The 27,108-nt window shown below is 34.4% G+C and overlaps 1 protein-coding gene across 1 annotated transcript in view; it reads left to right on the forward strand.

Moving 5' to 3' along the window:
• Nucleotides 1–26,342, forward strand: part of LOC129219963 (alkaline phosphatase, tissue-nonspecific isozyme-like) — a 56,399-nt gene extending 30,057 nt beyond the window's left edge. The window contains exons 4-9 of the mRNA XM_054854281.1: nucleotides 10,219–10,403; nucleotides 16,270–16,480; nucleotides 20,700–20,840; nucleotides 24,355–24,549; nucleotides 25,321–25,443; nucleotides 25,993–26,342. Coding sequence (XP_054710256.1) covers nucleotides 10,219–10,403; nucleotides 16,270–16,480; nucleotides 20,700–20,840; nucleotides 24,355–24,549; nucleotides 25,321–25,443; nucleotides 25,993–26,342 — 1,205 coding nt within the window. The remainder of the gene's footprint in view (nucleotides 1–10,218; nucleotides 10,404–16,269; nucleotides 16,481–20,699; nucleotides 20,841–24,354; nucleotides 24,550–25,320; nucleotides 25,444–25,992) is intronic.
• The last annotated feature ends 766 nt before the right edge of the window (nucleotides 26,343–27,108 follow it).

The following is a 27,108-nucleotide window of genomic DNA, read 5'->3' on the forward strand; positions in this document are numbered from 1 at the left end:
GATAGGTGAATCTCTCCTCTGTCTTGGGGCAAGATATAGTACTAATAGGTGTTCCTGTATAGCATGATTTAGAAAAAAATCAATGAAAGCCTACCGAGACAGAAACTTTAAACGCGTTTTACTCACAAATTGTAAAGGTCCACTTATATATCTCACTGCTTCTCATTGCATTAATTATAATTTTTCAATAACATTTAGTTACTTATGTTTAAGTTCCCTTCTTATCAAAACTATACTGAACACTGATGGCTTTTCGTTCTCCGTCAAGGCGAGAAGTGTTAAAGTAAGTGTAACTGTAAATAAACACTAACAAATATAGTAAACAAAGTGACGATTATAATTTTACTGTCCGTTCTCGAAAGCGAAGACTACCACTCAGGGCTGATTCCATTTCAAAAAAAGGGCGATAGGTTGAGGATGGGCACTTACCGCTTGCACTTACTATCTCAATCTTTTTCCACGCTACATTGGAAGAATTACTGAACTCGTTATTTTGCACCTTTTACTACTGGGTTTTCCTCCCTATGATAAAATCAGAGTAGACCTAAAGCATGCGCAAATTAGCGCTAAATATCGGCTAAGAAAAGCGAACAGTATTAGCTTTCATTGGCATTCAATCGCATATGTTCACATTCTCTTCTTTTTAAATCTATACCGAACGATGTGATATTTTTTAAACTTTTGTTAAGACGAGAAGTGTTGAAGTAGGCGTGACTGTAAATGAACATAGTACTAGTATGGTATAATTGTTTGTGATGAAGTAAGTTTCCTTAGACTTGACCGTTTTGACATGTTAAATACAATTACGAAACTTACACAGCTTTTCAGCATATTTTGCAGCATTAATCGATCAAGCAAGTTTAATCATTGAAAATTTCTTAAAAATTTCTTACGTCAAGTACTAACAATAAAAATGCAAAGTTATTTCTTTTAATAAGATACTTACACACACACACATGTTTTTATGCATCAATGAATGGGTGTTTAGTAACATGGACTGTTAAATCCCTTGCATATATTAATGTAGAGGGTGCGTTGGCAGTGTGCGTCAATTAGGTGCGCACACGTGCCCCTATGTCATAAAAACTGATTTTGATTATTTTTGCCAGGTTAGTTGTTAGTTTTTGTTGGTTGTTGTCAGTTGTATTTTCTGTTAATGGTTAGGGCGGTGTTTTCAGTTTCTTTAGTTCATAGTATGATTTTATATTTACACGTTTTTAATAAATGTATTGTATTGTTCGAATTGAGTTTATTGCCTATTGAAATACAGTCCACATAACCTACACAAGAGCATCGTACAGTTTGGTCCGTGCGACCAGGATTGAATTACATTGGAACTGAATTGTGTTTCAGTTGTGATCTGTTTTTGAAATTTGAAAGAAATTGGAAATTTGCAATGACGGAACCTGCAACGAAAGTTTCTGATTTAACAATACTGAATAGAAAACGAGGAGCCATCAAAGGCCAAATTACTAGGATTGAAAATTGTGTCAATGCTGAAACTCCGCCCGATTCGAAAGTGTTAGAATTGAAATTGTCTTCATTGAACAACTTGAAGGAAAAGATAAATTCCTTACGAAATGAAAGTTTTTGTAGTCTTCCAAATGACAAAGACGTGGAAGATTTTGAAGGAACCTTAACAGAGGTCGAGGATTATCTAGAGGAAACTGAAGTAAGTATCTTCAATTTGTTAAAGATTCAAAATACTTCAAGTAGTAAGGCTGAAAAAGCTAATAGCGAATCAATCGCGAATGCTAAAATCAAGCTACCAAGTATTTCCTTACCGCATTTTTCGGGGAAATATACCGAATGGTTAACATTTAAATCGCAATTTATTACTTTAATTGATAGTAATAAACAACTGTCGGATTCCCAAAAACTGTTTTATTTGCAGTCGGCGTTGACAGGAACGGCGAAACAACTGCAAAATATTGATGATTCATATTCTTCTCTGTTTGAAGCATTAAAAAATAGATATGAAAATAAAAGATTGATTGTTCAAAGTCATATATCTGAAATATTAAGTGCAAACAAATTAAAGTGTGAAAATCCTAAGGATTTGCGTTATTTAACGGATAATTTGCTTAATAATTTAAGAGCTTTAAAACAGTTAGATTTGAATATGAATGCTCTATCAGAAGCAATTTTAATGAATGTTATGCTGCAACGGCTTGATGAAGAATCAAGAAAGGTATTTGAAATGTCTTTGGATTGTAATGATCTGCCAAATTGGGAAAAATTCATTGAGTTTTTATTGAAACGTATTCAAGCGCTAGAGAATGTTCAACGTAGTGTTCCCGTTGCAAAATTTAAACAAGAATGTATACCTAAACAAAAAAGTTTCGTGTTGCAAAATAACAATGTTGTTTGTCCTGTATGTAATGAGAATCATTTAACTTATAAATGTAAGAAATTTCTAGATTTACCTGTCCAAGAAAGATTAAATTTAGTTCGTAAATTGCAATTATGCTTTAATTGTTTAAGTAAACATAGAAGGTCAGAATGTTCTAGGTTAGATTATAAATGCCGAATTTGTTCGAATTCTCACCATTCTATGCTTCACGGAGCTAATTTCGCAAAGGTAGATTTTGATAAAAGTAAAAATCCCAAAACGTTTGTGAATAATTCCCGACATAACGTAAATTCGCGTTCAGAGCAATTTAGTACAGTAAAGGCATTAGAATCCGAGGAACAGGTTTCGAATGAAGAAAATAAAATCGGTGCATGCGGGAATAGTAGTCGGGATTCGCAGAATTGTTTTACTCAATGGGGAAGTCAGTCAAATGTTCTGTTGTCGACTGCAGTTATTTATGCGAAAACTGCAGACGATTCCTTTTTGCCCTTTCTTACAATTTTAGACACAGGATCTGAAATTTGTGCCTGCACACAGGAAGTTGCAGACTTGTTAAAATTAAAGAGTCGGTCGGTTAACTTTTTAATTACGGGATTGAATGGAGCGGGTTTAAAAGTTAAAAAAGAAATAAATGTGATTATTTCAAATAAAAGTAAGAGCTTTCAGAAAACTATTAAAATGCTGGTAATACCCAAAATTACGAATTTGACCCCATCCAAACATCTTGATATTTCCAACCTTAAACTTCCACAGCATTTAATGTATGCTAATCCTAACTTTTTCAAACCGCAGCGCGCTCAAGTTTTGTTGGGTGGCAATGTATTTTATGAGTTATTGCGAACGGGACAAATTAAAGTGAAAGACAGTTCGGTAATTTTGCAGAATTCAGTATTCGGCTGGATTGCTACGGGAACACTTAACTATAGGGAAACCAGAAATTTTAAATGTTACGTAGTAGAGGATAAAACTGAAGCAGCTTTAAAGCAATTTTGGACTCTTGAATCTTTCGGCATTAAAGACGATTCAAAACGCTCAGATGAAGACGCCGCTTTAGAAGTTTTTAATAAAACGGTACGCTATAACAACGAACGATATGAAGTTAGTTTTCCTTGGAAGAAAAATTGGAAGGAATTAAATGACAATTTTGAGGTAGCCGAAAGGCGGTTTCAAGGTTTAGTAAAGAAAATGAAACGCGATAAGACTTTGTATATTCAATACAGTGAAATTTTGAAAGAATATTTAGCGAACGGAATAATTGAAGAAGTCAAGGAACCTGAAAAACGCATTGATAGACCTGTGTTTTATCTTCCTCACCATGCAGTATTCAAGCAACAAAGTGTTTATACTAAATGTAGGATAGTTTTTGATGCCAGTTCAAACGACGTTGGACAACTGTCACTAAATGACTGTCTTTGGTCTGGTATAAATTTGAACCCGCATATTTTTCAACTGTTGATTTACTTTAGAATTAACAAGATTGCCATGTTATCGGATATAGAGCGTGCGTTTTTGCAAATATCTCTAAACGAGTTTGATAGAGATGTGGTTAGATTCCTTTTTGTTAAACATGATCCTAATAAGAATGACAATGTAGAAGTAGTAGTTTATCGTTTTTTACGTCTGACATTCGGAATAAATGTGAGCCCTTTTTTGCTGTCTGCAACCATTAAAGAACACATCAAAAAGTACGAAGAAGCCTATCCCGTTACTACTGAAGTACTCAATACCTGTTTTTACGTTGATGACCTTGTTACTGGTGCAGACAATATAAAGGATGCTTTAAAAATTTCTATCGAAGCAAATAACGTAATGAAAAAAGCTAGTATGAATCTCCGCAAATGGATTTCGAATGATGAAGTGTTGATGAAAATGTGGGAAGAACGAGAATTTAATATTTTACCGAGTAATCTCTCAAATAACTGTAACGAACCAAGTAAGGTTCTCGGACTGCCGTGGGACATTAAGGAAGATACTTTCGCTATAGAAGTAAAGGATTTGCTTGAATTTATCAAGACCGGAAAGAATACAAAACGATTTGTGCTGCAAGTAGCAGGTAGAATATTCGATCCTCTAGGATTTGTGACACCATACACCATCAGAATTAAGTGCCTGTTTCAAGAATTATGGATTCGAAAAATTTCCTGGGACGCTGAGCTGCCAGATGACATTTTAAAAATCTGGAATCGCTGGTGCTTTGAACTTCCTACATTGTTAAAACTCCAAATTCCCAGAAACGTCCTTGATTGTGCAGAACTTTCAAGTTGTGACATAGAATTGCATACCTTTTCGGACGCCAGTCCTAAAGCTTACGGTGCCGTCGTGTTTGTACTGATAAGATCTGATGACAAAGTTATTGTGAACTTTCTTACATCTAAAAGCCGTGTGGCTCCGTTAAAAAGGATTACTCTTCCAAGAATGGAGTTGCTAGGAGCTTTACTTGCTGCTAGATTAGCAAATGAAGTTGCAAATGTGTTGAAGCGGAAAATATCCCCTCCTATGTACTTTTGGACAGATTCTCAAATAGCACTATACTGGATTAGAGGTTCAGCTTTGAAGTGGAAAACCTTCGTCTGCAACCGTGTGAAGGAAATTCAGGAACTAACAGACCCCAATAAATGGTTCTTTTGCGTAAGTCGTGACAACCCATCTGATGCTTTGACGAGAGGTATCAGTATCGATCAGCTGTTAGAAAACACAGCTTGGTGGTATGGCCCTACATTTCTGAAATCCGTGAACATTTATTCTACTGATCATCTTTCAGTGGTTCCCGAAGAGGGAGCAATCGATAAAGAACTAAAACCGAACTTAAAAACTGAACCAAATGAACATTTAATGAACTTGATTGCGAGAAATGAAAATTCTGTTTTTGATTGCATATTTAATAAGTCAAATAATTATATGAAACTTATTCGTATTGTAAGTTTTCTTTATAGGTTCATTTATAATTGTAAAAATCCAAAGTCCAAGAAAATAGGTCCTTTGTCTTTTGAAGAATCTGCTAATGCAGAAAATTGGTTAATACGTTCTCTCCAGGAAGGTGAGTTTTCTGATGAGTTTAAAATGTTAACAAATGGTAAACAAGTTCACAGCAGAAGTAAACTTTCCTCTTTAAATGTGTTTTTGGATAAAAATAAAGTAATGAGAGTAGGGGGGAGACTGTCCCACGCAGATTTATCTTATGCAACCAAACATCCTATGGTTTTACCTGCAAAACGTCCTTTAACAAGTATAATTTTAAGAAATGTTCATCTTAAATATCTTCACGTAGGTCCCCAAGCTCTTTTACATCAAGTTAGACAAAAATTTTGGCCGCTAAATGGCAGGAATAGCTGTAGGAAAATTGTTCGTAACTGTGTGATCTGTTTCAAAAACAGACCTGTTACTGTTAGTCAAATCATGGCTGAATTGCCTAAAGACCAGGTAAATCCTAGTTATCCCTTTTTTGTCACTGGGATAGATTTTTGTGGTCCTTTCTTTATCAAATTTAAAAACCAAAGGAAGGGTGTATTAAATAAAGTGTATGTTGTTGTTTATGTTTGTCTAAGTACTAAAGCAATACACCTGGACTTTGTAACTGATATGACTACACAGGCTTTTATAGCAAGTTTGAAACGTTTTTTCGGCAGGCGAGGAAAATGTTCAAAAATCATTACTGATAATGCTAAAACGTTCGTTGGTGCCAATGTCGAAATCAAGCGATTGCAGAAAATGGTTAGAATTCCCGATGAAATTTTGTCAAATTATTTTCTAACAGAAGGTATTCAGTGGAATTTCATTCCTCCTAGATCGCCCAATTTTGGTGGCATTTGGGAGGCCGGGGTGAAATCGTTCAAATTCCATTTAAAAAGAGTGATTGGCAGTCAAAATTTAACTTTAGAAGAATTTATTACAATTTTGTCAGAAATCGAAGGTGTTTTAAATTCCCGGCCTCTCATACCAATGTCATCAGAAATGGACAATTTTGAAATATTAACACCAGGTCACTTTCTTATTGGCAGACCTATCACTAACCTTAGTGAACCACAATTGATTGATGTTAAGGAAAACACCCTTTCTAAGTGGCAAAGGATTACCAAATTTAGTCAACAAATTTGGAAGTTATGGAAAAGGGATTACTTAACCCATTTACAACAGAGAAATAAATGGAAATTTAGCAAAAATGATGTTAAAACAGGGACTCTTGTTCTCATTCGAGAAGAAAACTTGCCATCGACAAAATGGTGTGTTGGCAGAATCATTGAAACAAACATTGGTCGTGATAATAGAGTTCGAGTAGTAAAGTTATGTTTGCCAAGTGGAAGCACACTAATAAGAAATGTTAGAGATGTTTGCATTCTTCCAGTTGAAGAAACTGTTTAATTTTTATATATAGTTTTGCAACTAGGATGTTTACTATTTTGTGCTTGAATAAGTAATGTATTATTTGTTCTGTTATTTTGAACTTTATTTGTTTTGAATATTGTATTGAAATAGTAATTTCAATCGCGGGGGAGTGTTAAATCCCTTGCATATATTAATGTAGAGGGCGCGTTGGCAGTGTGCGTCAAGTAGGTGCGCACACGTGCCCCTATGTCATAAAAACTGATTTTGATTATTTTTGCCAGGTTAGTTGTTAGTTTTTGTTGGTTGTTGTCAGTTGTATTTTCTGTTAATGGTTAGGGCGGTGTTTTCAGTTTCTTTAGTTCATAGTATGATTTTATATTTACACGTTTTTAATAAATGTATTGTATTGTTCGAATTGAGTTTATTGCCTATTGAAATACAGTCCACATAACCTACACAAGAGCATCGTACATGGACTTACGCATAAAAATCTTTTGATACCGTGTGTAAGTACATATATATATATATATATATATATATATATATATATATATATATATATATATATATATATATATATATATATATATATACATACATGTGTGTGTGTGTAGAAGGCCTAATTGCATGCTAAAACGCATAGTAAAACTATATTTAGAAATGATACTTAAATAACTTATCTGCATAAAGTATATATATTATTCTCATTATACAAAGCAAAATACCATTATAAATAACAAAATTATGTGCCTTTATCAGATGAGAAAGACGTAGAAATTTTGTCAATATATAATATGTTCAATTCCCCTAACGCATTTACAATCATATGGAAGACTTATTTAATTAGTTAAATTGAGTTTCCCGTTGTTCTCTTCAATCACATAAACTCTAAGAGAGATGAATATTCATTTTGAGGCTCCGTGAAGGCAAAAGACTAAACAGAAAACTCTGCTTTTGTGCAGCAAAAGAATTCTTTACCATGATAACCAGTTACTTCATTCCAATGGATATGGAAACTTAATTATATCTACAGGGAAGTGCTTTCCAAATTAAGGTACTAAGAAATAAGAATCAATGCTAAGAATCAAAACAATGGATTAAGGATAAAATATACAGTATTCGTTTTGTTACACACATTTTCTACTTTTTGTGAAACATTTGTGAATATCGTATCCTGCTATGCATTTTGAATTATTTTTGAGGTTTTCTGTAAAAAGAATGTCTTTGTTGGGAATAAAGGCTCACTTTGTAAAATAAGGGTCATGATCAAAGAGGGAACAGTTTACAAAATACATGCCAAAATACATTACAAAATACATTACCAAGAATGTTATTTCAAGAAAACGAATCAGAACGAAAAGTAGTCGTGTCAGATAATTTTTTTGTAAACAACACATCACAACAAACTTGAAATTTTTTTTTCTAATCTTTTAACAGAGTCAAAACCTTTCAGTTTAATTCACCTCAACTAAATTTTTGATTTTGTTGATGCGATACAAGAAAGTCACTTCTGCTCTGCCGAGCAAGTGTTTTCATTAACCAAGTTTAAATGATCAATGGGGCAGACAGGCAGATTAGAGATTCACAAGGGATTGATGTGATATGTTTTTAATGCGAGGGACTGGAAATTCTTTCTTGGAGGCTGCTATTCAAAACAATATACAGGATCCATTATGAAAGTAATGTGCATAATGTTATTGTGACGCGACGATAGACGGCAGCACGGTAAAACCGGCTGGGAAATGTGGTGTGGGATATGCCCTTTCAATGCATCCAGTCGTCAGTTACTTTCGAGCAGTGTGAGCGGAGATAAGTGCCTCCGCTTGAAGTATGTTTTCAACTTTTGTAACATAACGCAATGGAGCGTTCGCTTGAACAATGATACGCCATAAAGTTTTGCGTGAGGTTTGGAAAAAATGCAACCGAAACATTCCAGATGCTGCAAGAAGCCTTCAAGGACGATTGCATTTCAAGATCACAGTCTGGGAAGTGGCACAAGGCATTCAAAGAGAGCCAGGAGGAGGTCGCCGACGAACCCCGTTATGGATGCCCCCCCTCCGGTGATCCCTCACCACCTTACAGTCCCTACTTAGCTTCATGTGACTTCTTTTTGTTTCCGCGACTCAAGAGAGCGAGAGAGAGAAGAAAGGAAAACATTGGGGAACCTTGGGAAACATCCAACACCATGTTACACTGTTCCTTGGAAGAGTTTCAGGGTGCCTTTCAGGCGTAGCAAACACGTCTCCGCAAGTGTCTTGATGCAGGAGGAATGTATTTTGAAGAATATTGAACATTTGTACAAATTACGATCAATAAATATATTTTGCCAGTAAATGCTCATTACTTTCATAATGGACCCTGTATAAAATAAGAGTTTTGAAGAAGAACGTGTGTTGAAAACAAAAAATAACTAGTTTGGTACTGTCCGGCATTTTAACACCAGACCTTACTCGAATTTGCGCATGCGTCAGGTCTCTTCTGACTTTTTCAAAACAGGGGTGATAGCAAGAAGGAAGTAACGAGCAAACAAAATCCGAATGCATCGGGAAGTGTGCTTCCTATTAAACCATCACCGCTTTTTCAATTGGAACCGTTCGCTAGTCGCGGAGTTCGAGAACCGACAGTACTTTCAGCCAGAACTATAAGATCATTTCGCGAAAAAGTTAACCCTTTGTCTCGCAAGTGACGGTTCATATATTTCATTAAAATGTAATAGTTTTTACGAGTAATGACGACATTCTTTGCTTAAGAAATCACATATAAATTTGTATATTTTTAAGCAGAAAAGATTTGAGCATTAATATTTTAAAGTATTATTTTTAATGAAATATATGAGGCGCCACATACGGGACAAGATGACCGTTTTCCGGGGAATGGCCCTAGACAACAAATGCAATTTAAATGAAGGGCAGTTTTTATGTTATGTCGTGTAATTCACAAAATGTTTTCTCCAATTTGAGAGCAAACATAGCGAACTTATTTTTTATTTACTAGGATTTCCAATACATATACTTCTATCACAGTTTGAAAATCAGTTATCTAAGTTCACGTTTTTTTTGTTGAAGTAATAAATTAAGACTTAAATAGAAAGTTTATGAGTTATGAGTAAGACAAGCAAGTGTAAATGCTTATATTTTAGAAAAAAACTATCGATTTCAAATTACATTTTATTTAATACTTTGTTAAATATGTATGTACATAGTCCAGCAAACACATACACACATACCCGATCATTTTGGCTGATTTTATCAAGAGATAAATTATCCATGAGTTTATAAAGTGCGCATAGCTGAAATTTTAATATATAGGTACTCAAATTCACTGCGTTTTCAAAACTATGCTTGACTACGTAAAGGATAAATGTATGAAAAGTTCTATTTGCATTTGAACAATTGTAATAGTCCAGCTATACTTATGAGAGCCATTATATGACTTTATAGTGCATTCAATTTTCTTGCGAGAGCAAAATATCGTCTTAAGTTGTAGGAAAAACTTTTACTCGTACTCTTTATCATATTAGAATGTCATTTTCCTTCGAACAGGCAAGTCGACAGGCTTGGTGACGACGACACGCGTAACCCACGCCACACCAGCAGCCATGTATGCTCATACACCCAACAGGTACTGGGAGAGTGACGACAAACTGCCTAAGGATATTCCAAAAGATGACTACTGCAAGGACATCGCCAGACAGTTGGTAGAAGACAGTCCCGGAAAGAATCTTAATGTAAGAAACGGTAAACGAAACCCTTTTCTCTTCATCGACTTTTATTTAGTGTTACAGAGTGTAACGGCAGTTTTAATAGCATGTTTAATATTTCTAGAATATTTAGTACGTTGTAACGGTTATATTTATTTAGTGTTTGTGGTTACATTTCTCTTTGCCTTATACCCCTCGCATTTACCTCATAATTGCATCCAAAGAAAGTCAAATAACCACTCAGGGACAGATCCTATGGATAAAAAAATTATTAAATTAGCATTTGTAAACAATACCATGAATTCTTGAGTAGTGTGTCAGTTAAATTAAAAGATTATCAAAAAATAAAACAATCATAATAAATAAATAAACCATCACAATAAAAGAAGCAGCGTAAGTCAATCAAGTTAGTAAGCATAGAGGCCATAGAGGATTCCGGTGCAGCTTCAAACTTTCTTGAAATGACGACACAGTTCTTGAGAAAACACAGAAGATTTATATACACTACGTACAGGAAAGATCGTTAACAACTGCTAAATTCCCCATAACAATTAGGCAAATATCAATTAACACCGTATAATCAATGATGGCACACGTATTTACATCCAAATACGCAAAACAACACAGCGAAAAAGAAGGCTAATACACACAGAGCAAAATACATGCTCTCAGCACAACGGTTCAGTCGAGACTGACTTTTTATCATGCGGCACGGCTATTTATAGACATCGAAAGAGAGCTTCTAAGATATTCCAGAAAATCCTACTCCGTTCTACAAATTTCTCATTTCTTTCCATTCACAAATTTTATCATTCAGAAATGAGGGGTTCGTATACTTCAGCCGAATGTACGGGGGCTGTATATTCATTACAAGAAACTATTTACAGGTTACGTTGCTACAATAATTTTAGAGAAGAAAGATAATCTAATAAACGCCAAATTTAGTTAGATTACGACAAATTAATCATAAAAATAATTACTATTTACAGAATTTTTAACAATATAAATACTAGAAAGCGTACTCAGTTATCTGTAAGGAACGAACTTTTGCATAAACAGGCAGTTTCGGCAGAAACAGGCATGACAGCATGTTTGCGCGCTTGGCTTAAAGTTAGACTTGTGGTGCTCGTAGTCAAAACCCTTTTACATTGCAAGGAAAAATTACAATAACTAAGTATATTTTGCCGTGGCCTTGTAAACAGCAGTATATGCAGGAAAATGTTTTTTCGAGATATTTGATGAAACGCGTTTTGGATTCAATACTACCGATTAAAATGCTAAAACTGGACTTTTTTCGCGATTTTTTTTTCAGCGGAAACCAAATAAGCAAGCTCTTACTATAAAACTAACGTTTATTAGATGGCGAAAATGCAAAAGAAATGAAAAATGAAAAGTTTGCAGTAGCTGCTTTTTACCAGCCTACGGCAACATCGTTGTTAAATATGTGGTTGAATCGGCTTTAGAAAAATATCAGAATTGGTTTTATGTTTCCCCTCAGCGTGGAAGCTCGCTTAAGATATCAAAATAAATAAAAACAGTTGTAGAAGAGTTTTCCTTGCTGCTAAATACTTTTATACTGATTTTATACGCATAAGTAGAGTTTTGAAAATAAACTACATTGCACAGTTCGAAAAATAGTCCTTATACGTTCCTACATATAAAGACTATTTGCCAAATCTTTATTATTATTGCTATTATTATTATTGTTATTATTTTTTGTATTGCAAAAACTCAGCATTTTTTGTTAATTTTATTAGAACTATTCAAGCAGTACACTTTTCTCGCGAGTCTTTCTAGGAAAAAAATATCAAACATCGATGCGAGTTAACAATTTAAATTTACTGTCTGCGTCACTTTTAAGGATTAAAATCTATAAGCGACGATTTTATGCAGAAAGAAATTTCATTTCATTCACTAAAGCATTTTAAGTGATTGAAAATTTTAAAACAAAGTGCTCTTAGTGTATTTAAAATATCGGATGTACAAATAATGTTTACATAATGGAGAGCAGTGTTTGAGTGAAACTGTAGATTGAAAATATTTTTTTAAAGATAAAAATTGCATATTCTACAACAAAAAAAAAACATAATCTATTTAAAATTATGATGATTTTGTTGCACACAAGACTACAGTCAGTATTTTATTTTTCGTATAACATTTACAGGTATTTTCATTTTATAAAAGTACTAAAATCAGTTAAATGCTTCTTATAAAAGTATTTTAATGAAAATTATGTGCAATAAAATTGGAAATTTACACTGAAAGTAGTTATGAATCTTTAAGCCTTTTTTTAAAGAAAAGAAGTTTTAAAACTTAAAATTGATATGTCCGCGATTTTAGCATTAAAAATCATATTGCGAAAGACCAGATTAAGTTAAAATTGGCCAAGTTTTGGGAAACCTTTCGTTAAAAAAAAAAAAGAAAGAAAAAGAAAGAAAAGAAAACTTTAAATAATTTCTTATTTTATTACTTTTATAGTTTCAAATGGCAAGAACAGAAAACTTGAGAACTCAAGGATGGTTCCACAAAAAAATGTCTTTTGTTTAAGACGGTTTGAGCCCATTTTTTCCTTAACATACACTACACAAATATCCAGGATCCCACGTACCTCCCACTACATGGTGTTTAACCGACTGGATGGAGCTGTGAATAAAACTCTATATTTTGAACCATACCAGATCATACCCTGATCCATTCTCCTCAGAGATATTTGTTTGGAAAGGAAAATTTAAGGACTTTGTCAGCAAACACATTTTACGTGTACTAGTCACCATTAACGGAAACGAAGGATTTTCTACCGGCGCGACGGGTAACGAATCCAGAACCTTCCAGAACCTTTACCTATCAAACCAACACGACCCTTGTCTTGCACAGCATTTATACGGCGCATGCAGAGTGATCAAAAAGTGCGTATCCCTTTTTGTTTTCAACATCGTGTCAGGTATGACTGATGTTTCTACCTAGTTAGAATTTGAAGCAGGAGTCCTTTCATTAGCGGGAAATTCTAATTGCATTGCTAGTTTTTTTTTTTTTTTTTTTTTAACGTACATTTTTGTTGCTAAGTTTATCGAGCAATCGCCAATAAGTGTCCAAACTTGGCGACATTTGGTTTTCGAACTGAAAATTACACTGGAATTTTCAAGCGCCCGAAGGTGTAAGTCGGTTAGAAGGTTTTGCAAGTACATTGAATTCTCACAAAATTTGAGGCCCGAAGCCCAACATCTGGAAATATCCATTGAGTGCATTGGGAGTACGTGCTCGTTAATACCGTGGGTCCGACTGTCCTGTACTCAATCACTATAGCAATTACTATGGCTGTAAGGTTCTCGAAGATTTTTCCTTTATAACTATGCTTAAATAGTGCAGATTGTTAAATATAGTGCTTCCAGCTATCATTCCAGACCAAAATCATATCCCTGCCCTTACCCGAGCCCCATTTTCTTTGGATCCATTCTTACCCGCCTTAATTCCTACAAACTTTGTGAATTCAATTGTCTTGATTGCCATCAGTAGCAACATCAACAACAACAAAAATGTCTACCCTATTTTCATTTGCTAAATGTTTCAGTACAACTTTTGCCGTTGCGCGGAAATATTGCGCCTTTCATAATATGCCTCTAAGTGAATCGACTATTTCAGAAAGGGCATAAGTCCAATTAATGCAATTTTTCAAGAAGCAATAAAAAGTGATTATTTCATTCAGAAAGGAACTAAATTCTACGAAATGTTTTATGACGAATCTACCTACAAGAAGGATCATTACCTCACCTTAAATTACGCTTCATTTCGTCACTGAAATTAATTAATTTTTTTTTTAAGTTTGGACTTATGCCCTTTCTAGAAAACAAAATGTCCTGTAAGACTAGTTCAGAGTGATGAAAAGGAAATCAAGTTGAGTGATGAAATCAAGTGAAACAGATTTGTTTCAAACTGATTTGTAATAATAAAAAATACTGCAACAAAGTGACAAAAATAATCAGTGAAGTCCGCATTCATAAATTCATTATCTTTTGAAAATACATCGTGTATTTTCCTCTTTTTCTCGTCTTATTTTACTGAAATAATAAAGTCTGGTGTAAAAAAATTTAAAAATACAAAAACTAACAACCTAAGATAAAAAGCAAAAGTTTTACATGTATATAAAACTATATTCATATTCATCAAACACATCCTCCATGGAAATCTTTTTTTCTATCTTTCTCTTGTCTAGTTTTATGTACCAAGTTCGATGTACATATTAGTATGACTATGTTAAAAAATGAACTGAATAATCATCTTGAACTTGATATTTAATTTTTCTTCCAACAATAAGGAAATTTTCCCTTTATACTTAATATTGGCAAAGGTAGTTCAGCCAACAAGCGTTACTGAAACCATTTCTCTGATGTTCTATCGAATATTTAAACATCATGAATGCTGATAATTGAAAACATGTGTCGCCCAGTAGAATATTTTTCCTAAATCTCAATTTGGGAGATAAGTCCTATTAAAAATTGAAAACACCTGTTTTAGCAGTTACAGATTTTATTGTTTTCAACAGATTTGACGGTGAATCTTAATGTAATTTCAGGATTTCACTAATAAGAGATTGGAATTCACATGGTTATAATCTGTCATATCTATATAACATTCGCTTTACTGTCACAAAATCCCGGCCGCAAAGGACTAACGAATGTCTTCACAGAGGAAAGTCATCAGCAATCTTGTTAAATTTCTTCAGTGTTATTTGTAGAAAAAGTCTCCTACAGTGTTGTTTTTATTTTGACCAGCGTATATCTCATTGAAAGCATACAGTTTTTTCGCAGTTCCTAAAATGATGTTAATAAAACTCCTGAGAAATTAACTAATTTCATTTTGGTTTCGCAATTTCGAATTCCCTCTAACGCGAACAGACGAACCTACCATTACAGAAGTTATGCTAGATCAAGGGAGTTATTTGTTTTTACATTCTTACGCCAAAAAAATCTAGTTATTCTATGATCTTGCCATTGTGTCTTACTATTTCTTCCTTTGCGTTTAGTGCAGAAAGAGCAAAAGCCAGGTTTTATGTCCTTTCTGCAGTAAACGAAAATTGTGATCCTTAAATAAGGTAGTTTGTTGTACAAGGATTGACTTCCCTACTACATTAGTCGATGTCTCTACATACAAATAAGGGAAAAAAAACAGCTAACTCAATTTTGAAAAAAAAAAAAACGTGACTAATGCCCTTTCTGCAATAATCGATTCAATTATTCTAAAGTGTCGAGGCATTATCCATAAAAATTTTTAAAAAGTTAAACTTTTTTTCCCGGATTGACGCTTTCATATTAAATTTAAAAGTCATAAGGATACTTTTCTCCACCTTACTCCAAATTTATGGATCTGCCTAAGGTTTTAACGCAGGTACAATAAAAACAACTAGGCAAAAGCGATGGTTATTTATATGCATCCAAAATCATTTTCCATTTTTTAAATGTAGGTGGAATCGCTTGGTTTGAAGTAAATTTCGGCCCCGACTACCTTATGTATATTAAACAATTAGTTTTACTAAAAATATAACTCATGATTTGCGCGCAGCAGGGATTTTCAAAGGATGCAAAAACTGATTTAAGGAGAAATAAATAAAAATCTTAAATCCCCCTTACCATAACAAAAAAGCTACATGCTTTGAAATGCTTGTCAAAAGATTCTAAGCATGCCATCATACATCCGAAAGCAGAACGTTTTCCTTTTTTCAACGATCGAATATATATCCTTAACTATACTTAACTGCCAGTTGAAGCAAAATAACAAAAAAAGCTTTTGTAAAATATATTTCTTCGAATTTTAAGGAAAAAAAAACTGTTTAGTGAATTGAAAAACTTCAACAAAGTTTCGAAGCGCAGCAATGTGAATAGAAAAAATCGTCTTCCAGGTAATCTTGGGAGGAGGTCGAAGGCACTTCCTTCCCCGTCTGGAGGAGGAAGATTCTAAAGGAGAGAGCGGAGGAGGCAGGAGGGAGGATGGAAGGAATCTCATCTCAGAATGGCAACGGGACAAGAAAGGCCGCGGGCTTTCGTATAAATATGTATCGCGAAAAAGGGAACTGGATAAGGTCGACCCTGCAAAAGTGGACTACCTATTAGGTAACATTTTCAGTAATTGTGTTGTTGTTACATATTGCTTTATTCAGAATGATATTAATCCATTTAAAAGGCAGCCAAGAACAGGAAAAAAAAAATACAATAAACAATTGAACATATAACAAAAGTAACAATGTAAAATCGAAAAGAAATCTAAATTAGAGGATTTTACAATTGTAACAGAAATAAAGAAAAAGTCATTTCAGGGAGTCCATGACTGATCGCGCAAATCAATAAAGCTTTCCGACTAAATTTTGTTTTTGATCAGTTGGGCCAAGTTTTGAGCAGGAGAGGAGATAAGTTGCATTCATGTTGCCAAAACCGCAAATTAGAAAGTTACTATATGTTAAGATACCTATCTTGTGGAGCTGCTCAGCCAGGCAATCATGAATTGTAGAGAGCCTAAAAAGGGCCACAGCTTCCGCTCGATGTTTTTTCAATAATTGTTAATGGAAAAAAAACTCTTAATACAAATTTTTCCAACAAAATTTTTTTTCAGTAATTGTTAATGAAAAAATTTGTATTAAGAGTTTTAAAATATACAGCACAACCTCGTTTTTCCGGACTAACTAGGACCAAAGACAATCCGGATAAACGAAAGTCCGGATAACCCTGGTAAAATGGTTAATAAGCAAGGAAAATTGTTAAATAAGCTGATGTACCTTTTATTACGACGAAATGTTCGGACTTTTTAAAGTTTTTCTTTAAAACTCCTAAACTATCCAACTTTTGATACTAAATGTGAGAACTTATTTTGAAGCACATTAAATTTTGATCAATTAAAGCTGAAGTGACCTTCGGACGACCAATAGTTTAGGAGACATCGTATTTCAAAAATTGGCCATGTTTGGTGCAAAATAAAAAAATATTCTTTGATCATATACCAAGCCAAATATGGACATGAATTCCCACTCTAATTGAAAAAAACTAGATATACTGTTACAATACTTTTAATTGGCTTTCATTTATGCCAAAAACGAAGTCTGTAGATTCAGAAGTTCTTTTACAATCGTGAAACAAACAAATAATCGTTAAACTCGATTTTTGAAGAAATGAGACAAAACACTTTTCAAGACAATATGGAAGATTTTCTAAAAAAAGGGGGGCAAAGAATGATATAATAAGACTTTGTGTTTATATAAGTATGTGTGCTCGCAAAACACGGTGGTTATAGAGAACTTAAATAGGTCAATAATTGACAGCCCTATGAAGTAACGCAAGCATTCCTTCCCCTGTGTATCTATGCTTTTAACATTGATGATTTTTCGGCCATATTTCATTTTTAAACTGTAAAGTTACCTACCAAGTTTTATTTTGAGTGGAGAATAATTTTGGTATCAGACGAATTTGTAATGAGATTTAATTATCCGAAGACGGACGAGCAGAGAAACAAATAATAAATAAAACTGAAAGTTCACTCATCCTTTTTGCAAAAGCAAATGAAACTGCCCAGGTTAATCATATCGAACGTAAAGCTACAACGGGAAACCTAGAATGAAAAATTTACCTCCTGTACACCTTAAGCGCTATATTGTCGAACGTTTATACTTATTGAAGAATCATTCAAGCAGAAAGTATGGAAAATAGGGAGGCACCTAGAAACACTAACAAAAACGCTTCCACTTTTTCACTTAGCAGGTTTCCATTTCTACGCAAAAAATGCTCGCCTTTATTTACAAGAGATGTGAAAAAGGAATGAATTCAAAGGATTTTTATGTACACTTTAAAAAACGTCGCAGTTTTAAGAATCAATAAATTTTCGCATAGTTTGTGAGCATACTTGTGTAATGAATAAAATGGTTCTCATGCAACTAAGGAGAACCTGAAGGAACTAACCCTAAGGAGAACCGTATTGTAACATATTAAACACTTCTGCAATGTGCTTTTTTGGTGAGTTTTATGAATTTTATTCATGTTAAACTTTATTGGAGAACTTGAAAGACTCAGGGACGTTTTTACTGTCTTCGGATACATCAGAACGACTGCGCGCTAGAGCAACATGATTATATTTGACTTCTCAACATCTGCTCCTGAGGAACTGCTTTTCTAAATAGTGTAATAAACGACACCACAATGACGAGTTGCTCCCTAGGTTTGGACTTGAGGGCATTGAAGATAAAAACAACTAGAGAAACTGATTAAAACATTATCCAAACCGCCATCGAAAAAAATACATCTTAACAGATCGTAATCGATGAAAAAGAGGATGTGGATCTACCTTTTTTTTCCCTGCTGTTTTTGTCTCAAACATTCAAAATATTTCCTTCCGGAAAAGTGACAAAGTAGGTAATTTGTATTCAGTATTATATATCTTTTTTTCAGCCGGGAAAAATGGCATAAATCCTAGATTCGTACTTTTTTTCACGCAGTTATTGAATGTGATACTACATCTTCATATGTCTGGCTAAGAGAAGCAAAACTGCGCTGTGTTTTTCAGACGAACTGGTATAAAGTTGACCTGGACACCATAGCTTTCCTTCCCGAAGTGAGTCCCAAGCTTTAGCCGAAGCTGTAGAGATCGGGCTGGTTGTTCTGTATGGAAATGAGGCATCTACCGATATTCTGCGACAGTATTCAGTTCCACCTGCTCCTGAAAGCAGCATGTAATGCAACTGTGAACCGTGTTTGTTAGTCTTCATCCAAAAGAGTAGCTTCATTCCTTCGGTATTGCAGGTACTAACAAGTAAACAAATGGTTGGCAGAGAAGAATGATGCTTCAGAGTGGAGTTGGTGGAAGACCAACATAAATTTTGAGATTGCTTCGTCACCAATCACTACATTCAACGATCCTGCCTCACCCGTCTTTTTAAGATTTTTCTCATTTTAGTGCAAGAAGAGATATGTGGGAGCATGCTGTTGTTGCAGAACTGATCTTAGTTGCTTAGCTTTGTGCAGTCTGCCATTTGAAAAGACTGCTCACAACATCTTTGCCATTCTAATCGACAAAAATTTAAAAAAAAAAAAAAAATCGGCCTATCCTTCTTGGTACGATTGTACCAATTAAAGACACCATACAATCAAGATATTAACTGTAGTTAATTTTTAAGATACGTTTTAATGATAAAACTAACTTGTAAATAGTTTCACCCTTTTGAAATCATTCTGTTTTTTCTTTTTCTTTTGTTCATATCATTCTTATTCTAATGGCAGGTGTTTTGTACTGAAAATCTTTTGTTCAAAAATATACTCTATTCAAAATCAAACTCGGCAGATAACTTTCCAGTCGAAAAACAAAATATGGACGAAAATTAATCATTGTAAAAGGGATAGGTAAGTAGGGGAAGGAATGTTTGCGTTACCTGCATATAGGACTGTCATCAACTATTGGCCTATTTAATTTTTTTACAACCTCCCTGTTTTGCAAGCACACAAAACTTACATAAACACACATTAGAGTCTTATTATATCATTCTCCGCTCCCTTTTTTAGAGTATGATCTTTCATATTGTCTTGAAAACTGTTTTGTCTTATTCCTTCAAAAATCGAATTTTCTGATTATTTGTTTGTTTTACGATTGTAAAAGAACTATTGAATCTACAGACTTCGTTTTTGGCTTAAATGAAAGCTTATTAAATGTACTGTAACAGTATGTCCAGCATTTTTTCAATTGAAGTGGGAAATTCATGTCCATATTTGGCTTGGAATATGATCAAAGCATTTTTTTTTAATTTTTCGCCAAAACTGGCCACTTTTTGAAGAACGATATCCCCTAAAGTATTGGTCGTACAAAACGCTAATTGAGCTTCAAATTTTCAAAATTTTCTGTATTTCTAAACACGTATTAACATTTAGTATCAAAAGTTTGATAGCTTAGGAGTTTTAATGGAAAAACTAAAAACGTCCTTAAATTTCAGTTTTTCGCGAATTACGCTGCGAGCACAGGTTTTCGAAAACTGCAAACTTAAATTTCCATTACCCTAACTGACCCAAAAAACAAATTAAAAAATCAGAACTACATCGCACTTTGCGATTTTAATGTCTAATATGACTGGACTATATCGGCATATTGTAGAAATATTTTGACCTTCAGCAAACGAGTTTATATGGTTTCACGACCTTTCTGGATAAATTGTCAAGTCATACTGACCAGTAAATAATTAGATCATTTTAAAATCCTAACCCTAATTAAGATCACGTTGTAAAAACCTAGTACAAATGTATTGTATTGGTACCTGCTTTAAAGTAGAAGATACAATCTTAGACAAGATTTTTTTGGTCAAAGGTTTGTTTAGCGGAGGACATATGGCGTACGAATCGGACAGGGAGAAAGGTCCAGAAGGAGAGCCTTCTATTGCTAGAATGACGAGAAAAGCCATTCAGGTGCTTAGGAAGAATCCCAGAGGATACTTTCTCATGGTCGAAGGTAGGGTTTTACATATCTTGAACGCTTTTGCTTCAAAAGAAATACCATCCTGTGTGTGTGTGTGTGTGTGTGACTGTATGTTTTAATATAAGTGTTTCACGTGTTTTGAGCGGAAAAAGATGTTTGAAGAGACAAAAGTTTCGTTCAGATTAGGCTTTATAAAATTCAAGAAGTCTAAAAAAATTGAAACCTTTGTAGTACAGTAAAAATAGGGGTCGGACCCAAACATCCAAAAAAAAAAGCTAAACCTGGTGCAAATTGTTTATTACCCTCCCAATAAGAACAGGTAAAAAGTCCCACCCCATTGTGCGTCGGGTTTTGGAATGGGGGGCATCTAAAAATTGCAGTTTTGTGTATTTTTTCAGAATTTTTAGAATAAATTTAAAGTGAGAATATTGTGTTACACTAAATTTAAAAGCATAAAATTAAAGGTGTTTGACCTACAAGAGGGATGACAAAACCCACAAATGCTACAGAGCCCCCCTATCCCCGTAAAGCGAAGCAATACCCCCGAACCCACCCTCCATACATTTTATATGGAAACATTATTTTTTGCTAAGAAAATTGTTAGAAATAAAGTGTGTCCATTTTCCAAGAGCGATGGTGCACCTCCTCTCAAAGCTACAACCCCCCCCCCCTCTGCCAAATAAAATAAATCCTCACCCCCCCCCCCCCCCCCCCCCCCACCTTTTATTTCAAGTAGAAGTATTATTTCGTGCAAATCTAAAATGCATAAATCAGGACTGTCCAGTCCACCCCATAAGAACAGTAGCTCACGTCCCAAAACGAAATTATGTACTAAAATATTATCCTCCCCACCCCACCCCCTCTGATGGTGCACATTTGATTAAATGGCCGGAAAAATAACGCTGAACTGTTTTTTGCTTTCAAATGATTTCTCCTAAACTTGTAACAAAAAGTCTTCGTTATCAAGATGTTTTTTTTGGAATCTAGATCCTCAACAAAATCGTTATTGTTGCAGCTATATCTAAAACAGTTTGTGCATATAATTGAGCACTTCAGTCTACTTTCAGACTTTTCAAACATTCACTATATCCAATGAACCCCTCAGAGCAAGCACAAGATTTGAGACGCAGAAAGTCTTCTAGAGCAGAAGGCTTGGCTGTTGTAATAGGACTTCATTTATATTTCTGTGGTGCTTTCTTTACACCCATCAAAAATGACACTAGCTTTCCCATACTTACAAGTGACCTACACGCTGCATTGCTGGCATATTTCCTTGAAACTTACATATCATTACCTAAAATATGTTCAAGCGGGTATCTTCCTTCTATTACATATGAGGCAGTGAGAAGCAAAAGCCAAAATAAAAATTTGGAGATAACCAGTACAAATGGTTGGTGAACCTCTCCTATATCTTGGGGCAAGAAATGGTCCTAGTAGACCTGGTAGTTGCTTCTACACAGCATGATTTAGAAAAAAAAATCAATCAAAGTCTACCTAGGATCTTATCTTTAAACGCGTTTTATTCAAAACTTGAAAATGTCCACTTACATCAATTTGCTTCTCACTGCCTCATATATTGCACCAGCTGTTCGTTCTGTGATTTTGGATGAACCTTTTGCTTCAGATAATAGTACTTTAACGATACAGGATTTCTTTCCTTCTGAAACCAGAATTATCGAATACTGATAAAGGATCAGCGCATAACTCGTACCAGAAGTTTTTAGCAATTTGTTATTCCATCTTTACTGTTCATACCATTCGATGTAAAAGATGGTTTGGGCTTACACATCTTTACAGATAGCAACTACTCTCGTAACAGAAGCTAAAGACATAACTGCTTACCTCTTTTACAAAGAAATGCCACAAAATTGTTTGCCTTCAATATGATTTGATGTTACTACCCGATCGTTTAAAGGTCTCATCGCAACTCACCTTATCATCAGCGAGCAATACCCATACCAACTTGAGAGGGAAGAAATTTCTGGGGCTTTAGAAACGGATTGTGATTTCCAAACTGGGAGACAAAAAGGTGTAAATATTTAGCATTCTATTGATGTATTGCTCATTGCTCTCATCAAGACTTGTTCTATCGTTGAATCACTACAGGTTCTAGACCACCTGAATTTCTCACTGCGTTAGATCGATGGATAGCTGATGTTTGATGTAATCAAATTTTTTTTATCGCATAATGTACTCAAAAGTTTCAGATAGAGTTGCAAGTATATGTCCGCATATTTAGCATAATTCACATAACCAGCTGCGTAAAAGAGAGGTAGCTAGGTGTTTGCAAATGAGAACCCCCACCGACTTAGAGGGTGCAGAATTGCAGCATTGCCCGTCTCACTATTGGCAATTCCGGTTTGTCCTACCCTTACAGTGATGGCAAAAGATTGTAGAAAAGTTGAAGTAAGTTAATCAAGAAGAAGTAGGGAAACTTTGGTCAATTTGGACTTTTTTTATGCTGCACAGGATTTTTTTTTCCAGCGCTCTAAACAGTTTAATAACTCCAGTCACAAATAATTTGGTTACTGAGCTCGCTTAGATCTTTTAGAATTATCATTCTGACATTACTATATCGTTGTGAGTCATTTTGTACTTCGGAAAAGTTTAAGTCAGGGAAATTTTTTCGTGAACTTCACTGCAAATGTGCACTCACTGTGATTTTGGAATGTAAATTCAGGGTCCCCCCCCCCAAAGCGATGGCGCACCCCTTAAGTGTGACGGAGTACCCATCAAGAATAAAAGTCCTCAATAAAGAAAGAATTACCCCTTGAAAAAACTGCCTTAAAAATTCCAATGACGCAAAGCTGCTCCATGGACACCCCCCCCCCATTCCCCCCAGCCTGTACACCCCTGTTAATTAGAATTTTTTTATGCGAGAGTTTATTGTTTTACTATTATAGAGTTGTTTCTGCGAGGTTTCAGAATTTTTTTTAAATAATAGAAATTATTTTTATTTAAATAGAGGATTATTTCGTCTCCCCCCCCCCCAAAACCCGACGCGCAAAGTGCTGGGACTTTTTACCCCTTCTTGCTGGAAGGGTAAGAAGTAATTTGCAACAGGTTTCACTTTTTTTTTTTGGATGTTTGGGTTTGGCCATTTTTTGGCCTAATTTTACTGTACTATTGTTATAACGCATTTTTTAACCTTGTGAATATTTATTTCAGATTTACAAATTCATAGTGAACTTACAGACTTTTCTAAAAATTTAGTTTTGACAACAGCCATGCAAGCAAATTTGAAGCATTAAAATTTAGAATGTTTTGGAACTTATTCAATTTTTGAACTCCCTCCCCCCAAACAAGTACCTTTCTTGACTTCAAACTAGCTCGGCGCCTAATATTTTGAACTTCTGAAGTAGAGTATGAATTTGTGAAAGGATCATGCACAAACACATGTAAATCGCCTATGAAGACTCATCAGCCAACATATTTGATTACTTAATCAAAAGAACGCTAAATGTATCCGTATTACAACATACTTTTACAAACATTATTTTTGTCACAAACATTATTGCCAAAAAGTTAGTTTTTTTCTTTCTGACAGGTGGCAGAATAGACCACTCACACCACTTCAATAATGCTCACCGAGCTTTGACAGACACATTGGCTCTTGAAGAAGCGGTGGTGGCAGCTCTGGAGATCACGAGACCGGAAGAAACCTTGCTAGTTGTGACTGCAGATCATTCGCATGTATTTGCATTTGGCGGGCAGCATCCTGTAAGAGGAAATCCAGTTCTGGGTTAGTGCCAGGTTATTTCCAAGTTTTAAGACTGATAGTAGTTTTTAGCCATATAAATTTGAGGAATTTTAATCTTCTTCTCTGGAAGGGGAAAAAATAACGATGGTATTGGAAAATTGATACTCGGATTTTGTAAAAGATTGTTTATGAATCAAATAATTTGAAATACGTACTATATATTGAGCTACCTGCTTTTTAAACTACGTACTATGGATTGAACTACCTGCTTTTTTAAATACGTACAATGGATTGAACTACCTGCTTTTTTAAATACGTACTATGGATTGAAGTACCTGCTTTTTTTTTTTTTTGAAATTATTCACTACAAAATTGAAAGAAATTAATACTAAGAGTCAGTACTGCCATGGGTAGGCAAAGTTTAGTAACTGTTAAATTTCATTTTTCATTTTTTTCGATTCTACGTTAGCTTTATTGTACAAGCTTGCATATTGAGTTTCCGTTGTAAAGAGAATGCAAAAAAAGGAAAAAAAAAAACCTTCTAATTCCAACATTTCCCTATTTTTCAGTCCAAAACGCGTTTCTTAAAAATCTCGAAAACTCATTTAGCAGATACTGCCGTTTACCTGCCAGGGCAGAGTAAACCACCTTGAGAAATCATTTTAAACTGGTCGTTTGAAGGTTTGAAGCCCATGTCAAACTGTATAAACAACCGGTTAAAATATTTTTTTCGTAATTAATTTATATTTTGTAATTTTAAAAATGCTGTTTATGAAAAATATATTAATTTTATACCAAACAAATTTATTCAAGGTGTTGATGATAAGCCATCAGATGTAGACAACATGCCTTATACTACTTTGCTTTACGCGAATGGACCTGGTTACAATCACAACTTTAAAACTGGAAGAGAAAATTTAACATCAACTGATACAAGTAAGTAACTACTGATATTAAAATAATAGACGATAAGGAAATGATTCGATGTGTGCAACAAAAACTTTTCCCTTTCTAGAATAATTTCGGTTTATTCACATTATTTTTGAGGAAGTGATGTTAGATTTTGTTGCTATTTGAAATTTGTTTTTTGCAGAAAAGTCGATATAATAAAAGATTAATATTTGAGTTTATATGCTTTTTGAAACCTAGTTAATCATTTGTCCTTGTATTGTCGTCTGTCTGTATTTAATCTCGACCGTTATGAATTAAACCGGTTGTATCTCCGTGTTTTCGTATATGTTTGTGCGTTTTTTTTGAATTTTATATAAAAGATTAAATGTAGGATGATCTAGTTACAATTACTCTGGTCCAAATCAAACTAAATATTAATTTCAGTCACTTTGCTATTTCTGATGTTAAAGGAGTGCTCTGGACCAAATACTCTGTACCAAATGAAACTAAATACTATTTCAAATCACCAAGTAATGTTTGATATTAAAATATTACTAAAACATTTAAAATAACATTTAAAGTTTTCTTTTTCAGCTGATAAGAATTACATCCAGCAGGCTGCGGTACCTAGAAGATGGGATTCTCATGGTGGGGAAGATGTTCCAGTTTATGCTCAAGGACCCATGGCACACCTGTTTCGCGGCGTATTCGAACAAACTTATGTACCCCATGCCTTAGCTTTTGCAGCCTGTATTGGACCAACACGTGGAGATTGTGACAGGCGGAAGCAACTGTCTACTTACTATCGTCAGTTGGTGGAGTGTCCTTCCCCTCACACGGAATCTGAAGACTCTGCAGGATTCCATTTGCAGAACACAAGGATTCCATTTTGGTGGTTGTATTGCGCATGGATGCTGTTTATATTTAGCTTCTGGAGAACCTGAATTGAAGAGTTTTTTTTGGAAATGGGGATATGCACAATCAGGAGTGGTTGATAAGCGCGGATAATTCAGATTGTATTACTGTTAATCTTTGGAAATAACAGTGGCTATAGTTATGATAAGTTGATAATAAAGAAAAAACTGCGTGAAAGTTTGGTGACTGGCGTTATCATCATATTACTGAAACTGTATTATAAGTTAACAGCTAGCTGGCTAGCTAATGTAGTGTGCCATGTTTTATAAGTGACGTGAAAATCAGTACAGCAGCTCTGGGCAGGTTGTTGGCAGCATCAAAAAAAAAAAAAAAAATATTTTGATTCCCCATAAAAAGTAATACAATATTGAGTTTTGAAGCTATGTTACTGGTATAAAAATGCTTTATTTTTTGCGTAGGCAAAAATACGTGATAGATGCCAAAAGTGCACAAAGAAATACAATGTAGATAGTGCCCTTTACCTGCTCAGAGCAGTGTTTATCATCGTGTACTAATGATGCGTAAATATTAGTCGTGAGAATGAAATTCAGTTTTGTTTATAAAATTATTAGACTAGAAAAAAAAATCTCGTTTCAAGATTTTGAAGCCATGAAGCTGAAAATGAAATCCAATCAGTACTATTTTCTTAACATAGGAAACGTAGGTAGTTTTTTTATACGCAACATATCGTTTTCATGAATCTAAATATATTTATCCATTGTGCGGATTGTTTTCATCTCATTGAAGAAAGTTTAAATAAAGAATATTGTTACGTAATTATGTTATCCAGAAAAG

Source organism: Uloborus diversus, chromosome 4 (assembly GCF_026930045.1).
Source record: "Uloborus diversus isolate 005 chromosome 4, Udiv.v.3.1, whole genome shotgun sequence".
In the NCBI taxonomy this organism is placed as follows: Eukaryota; Metazoa; Arthropoda; class Arachnida; order Araneae; family Uloboridae; genus Uloborus; species Uloborus diversus.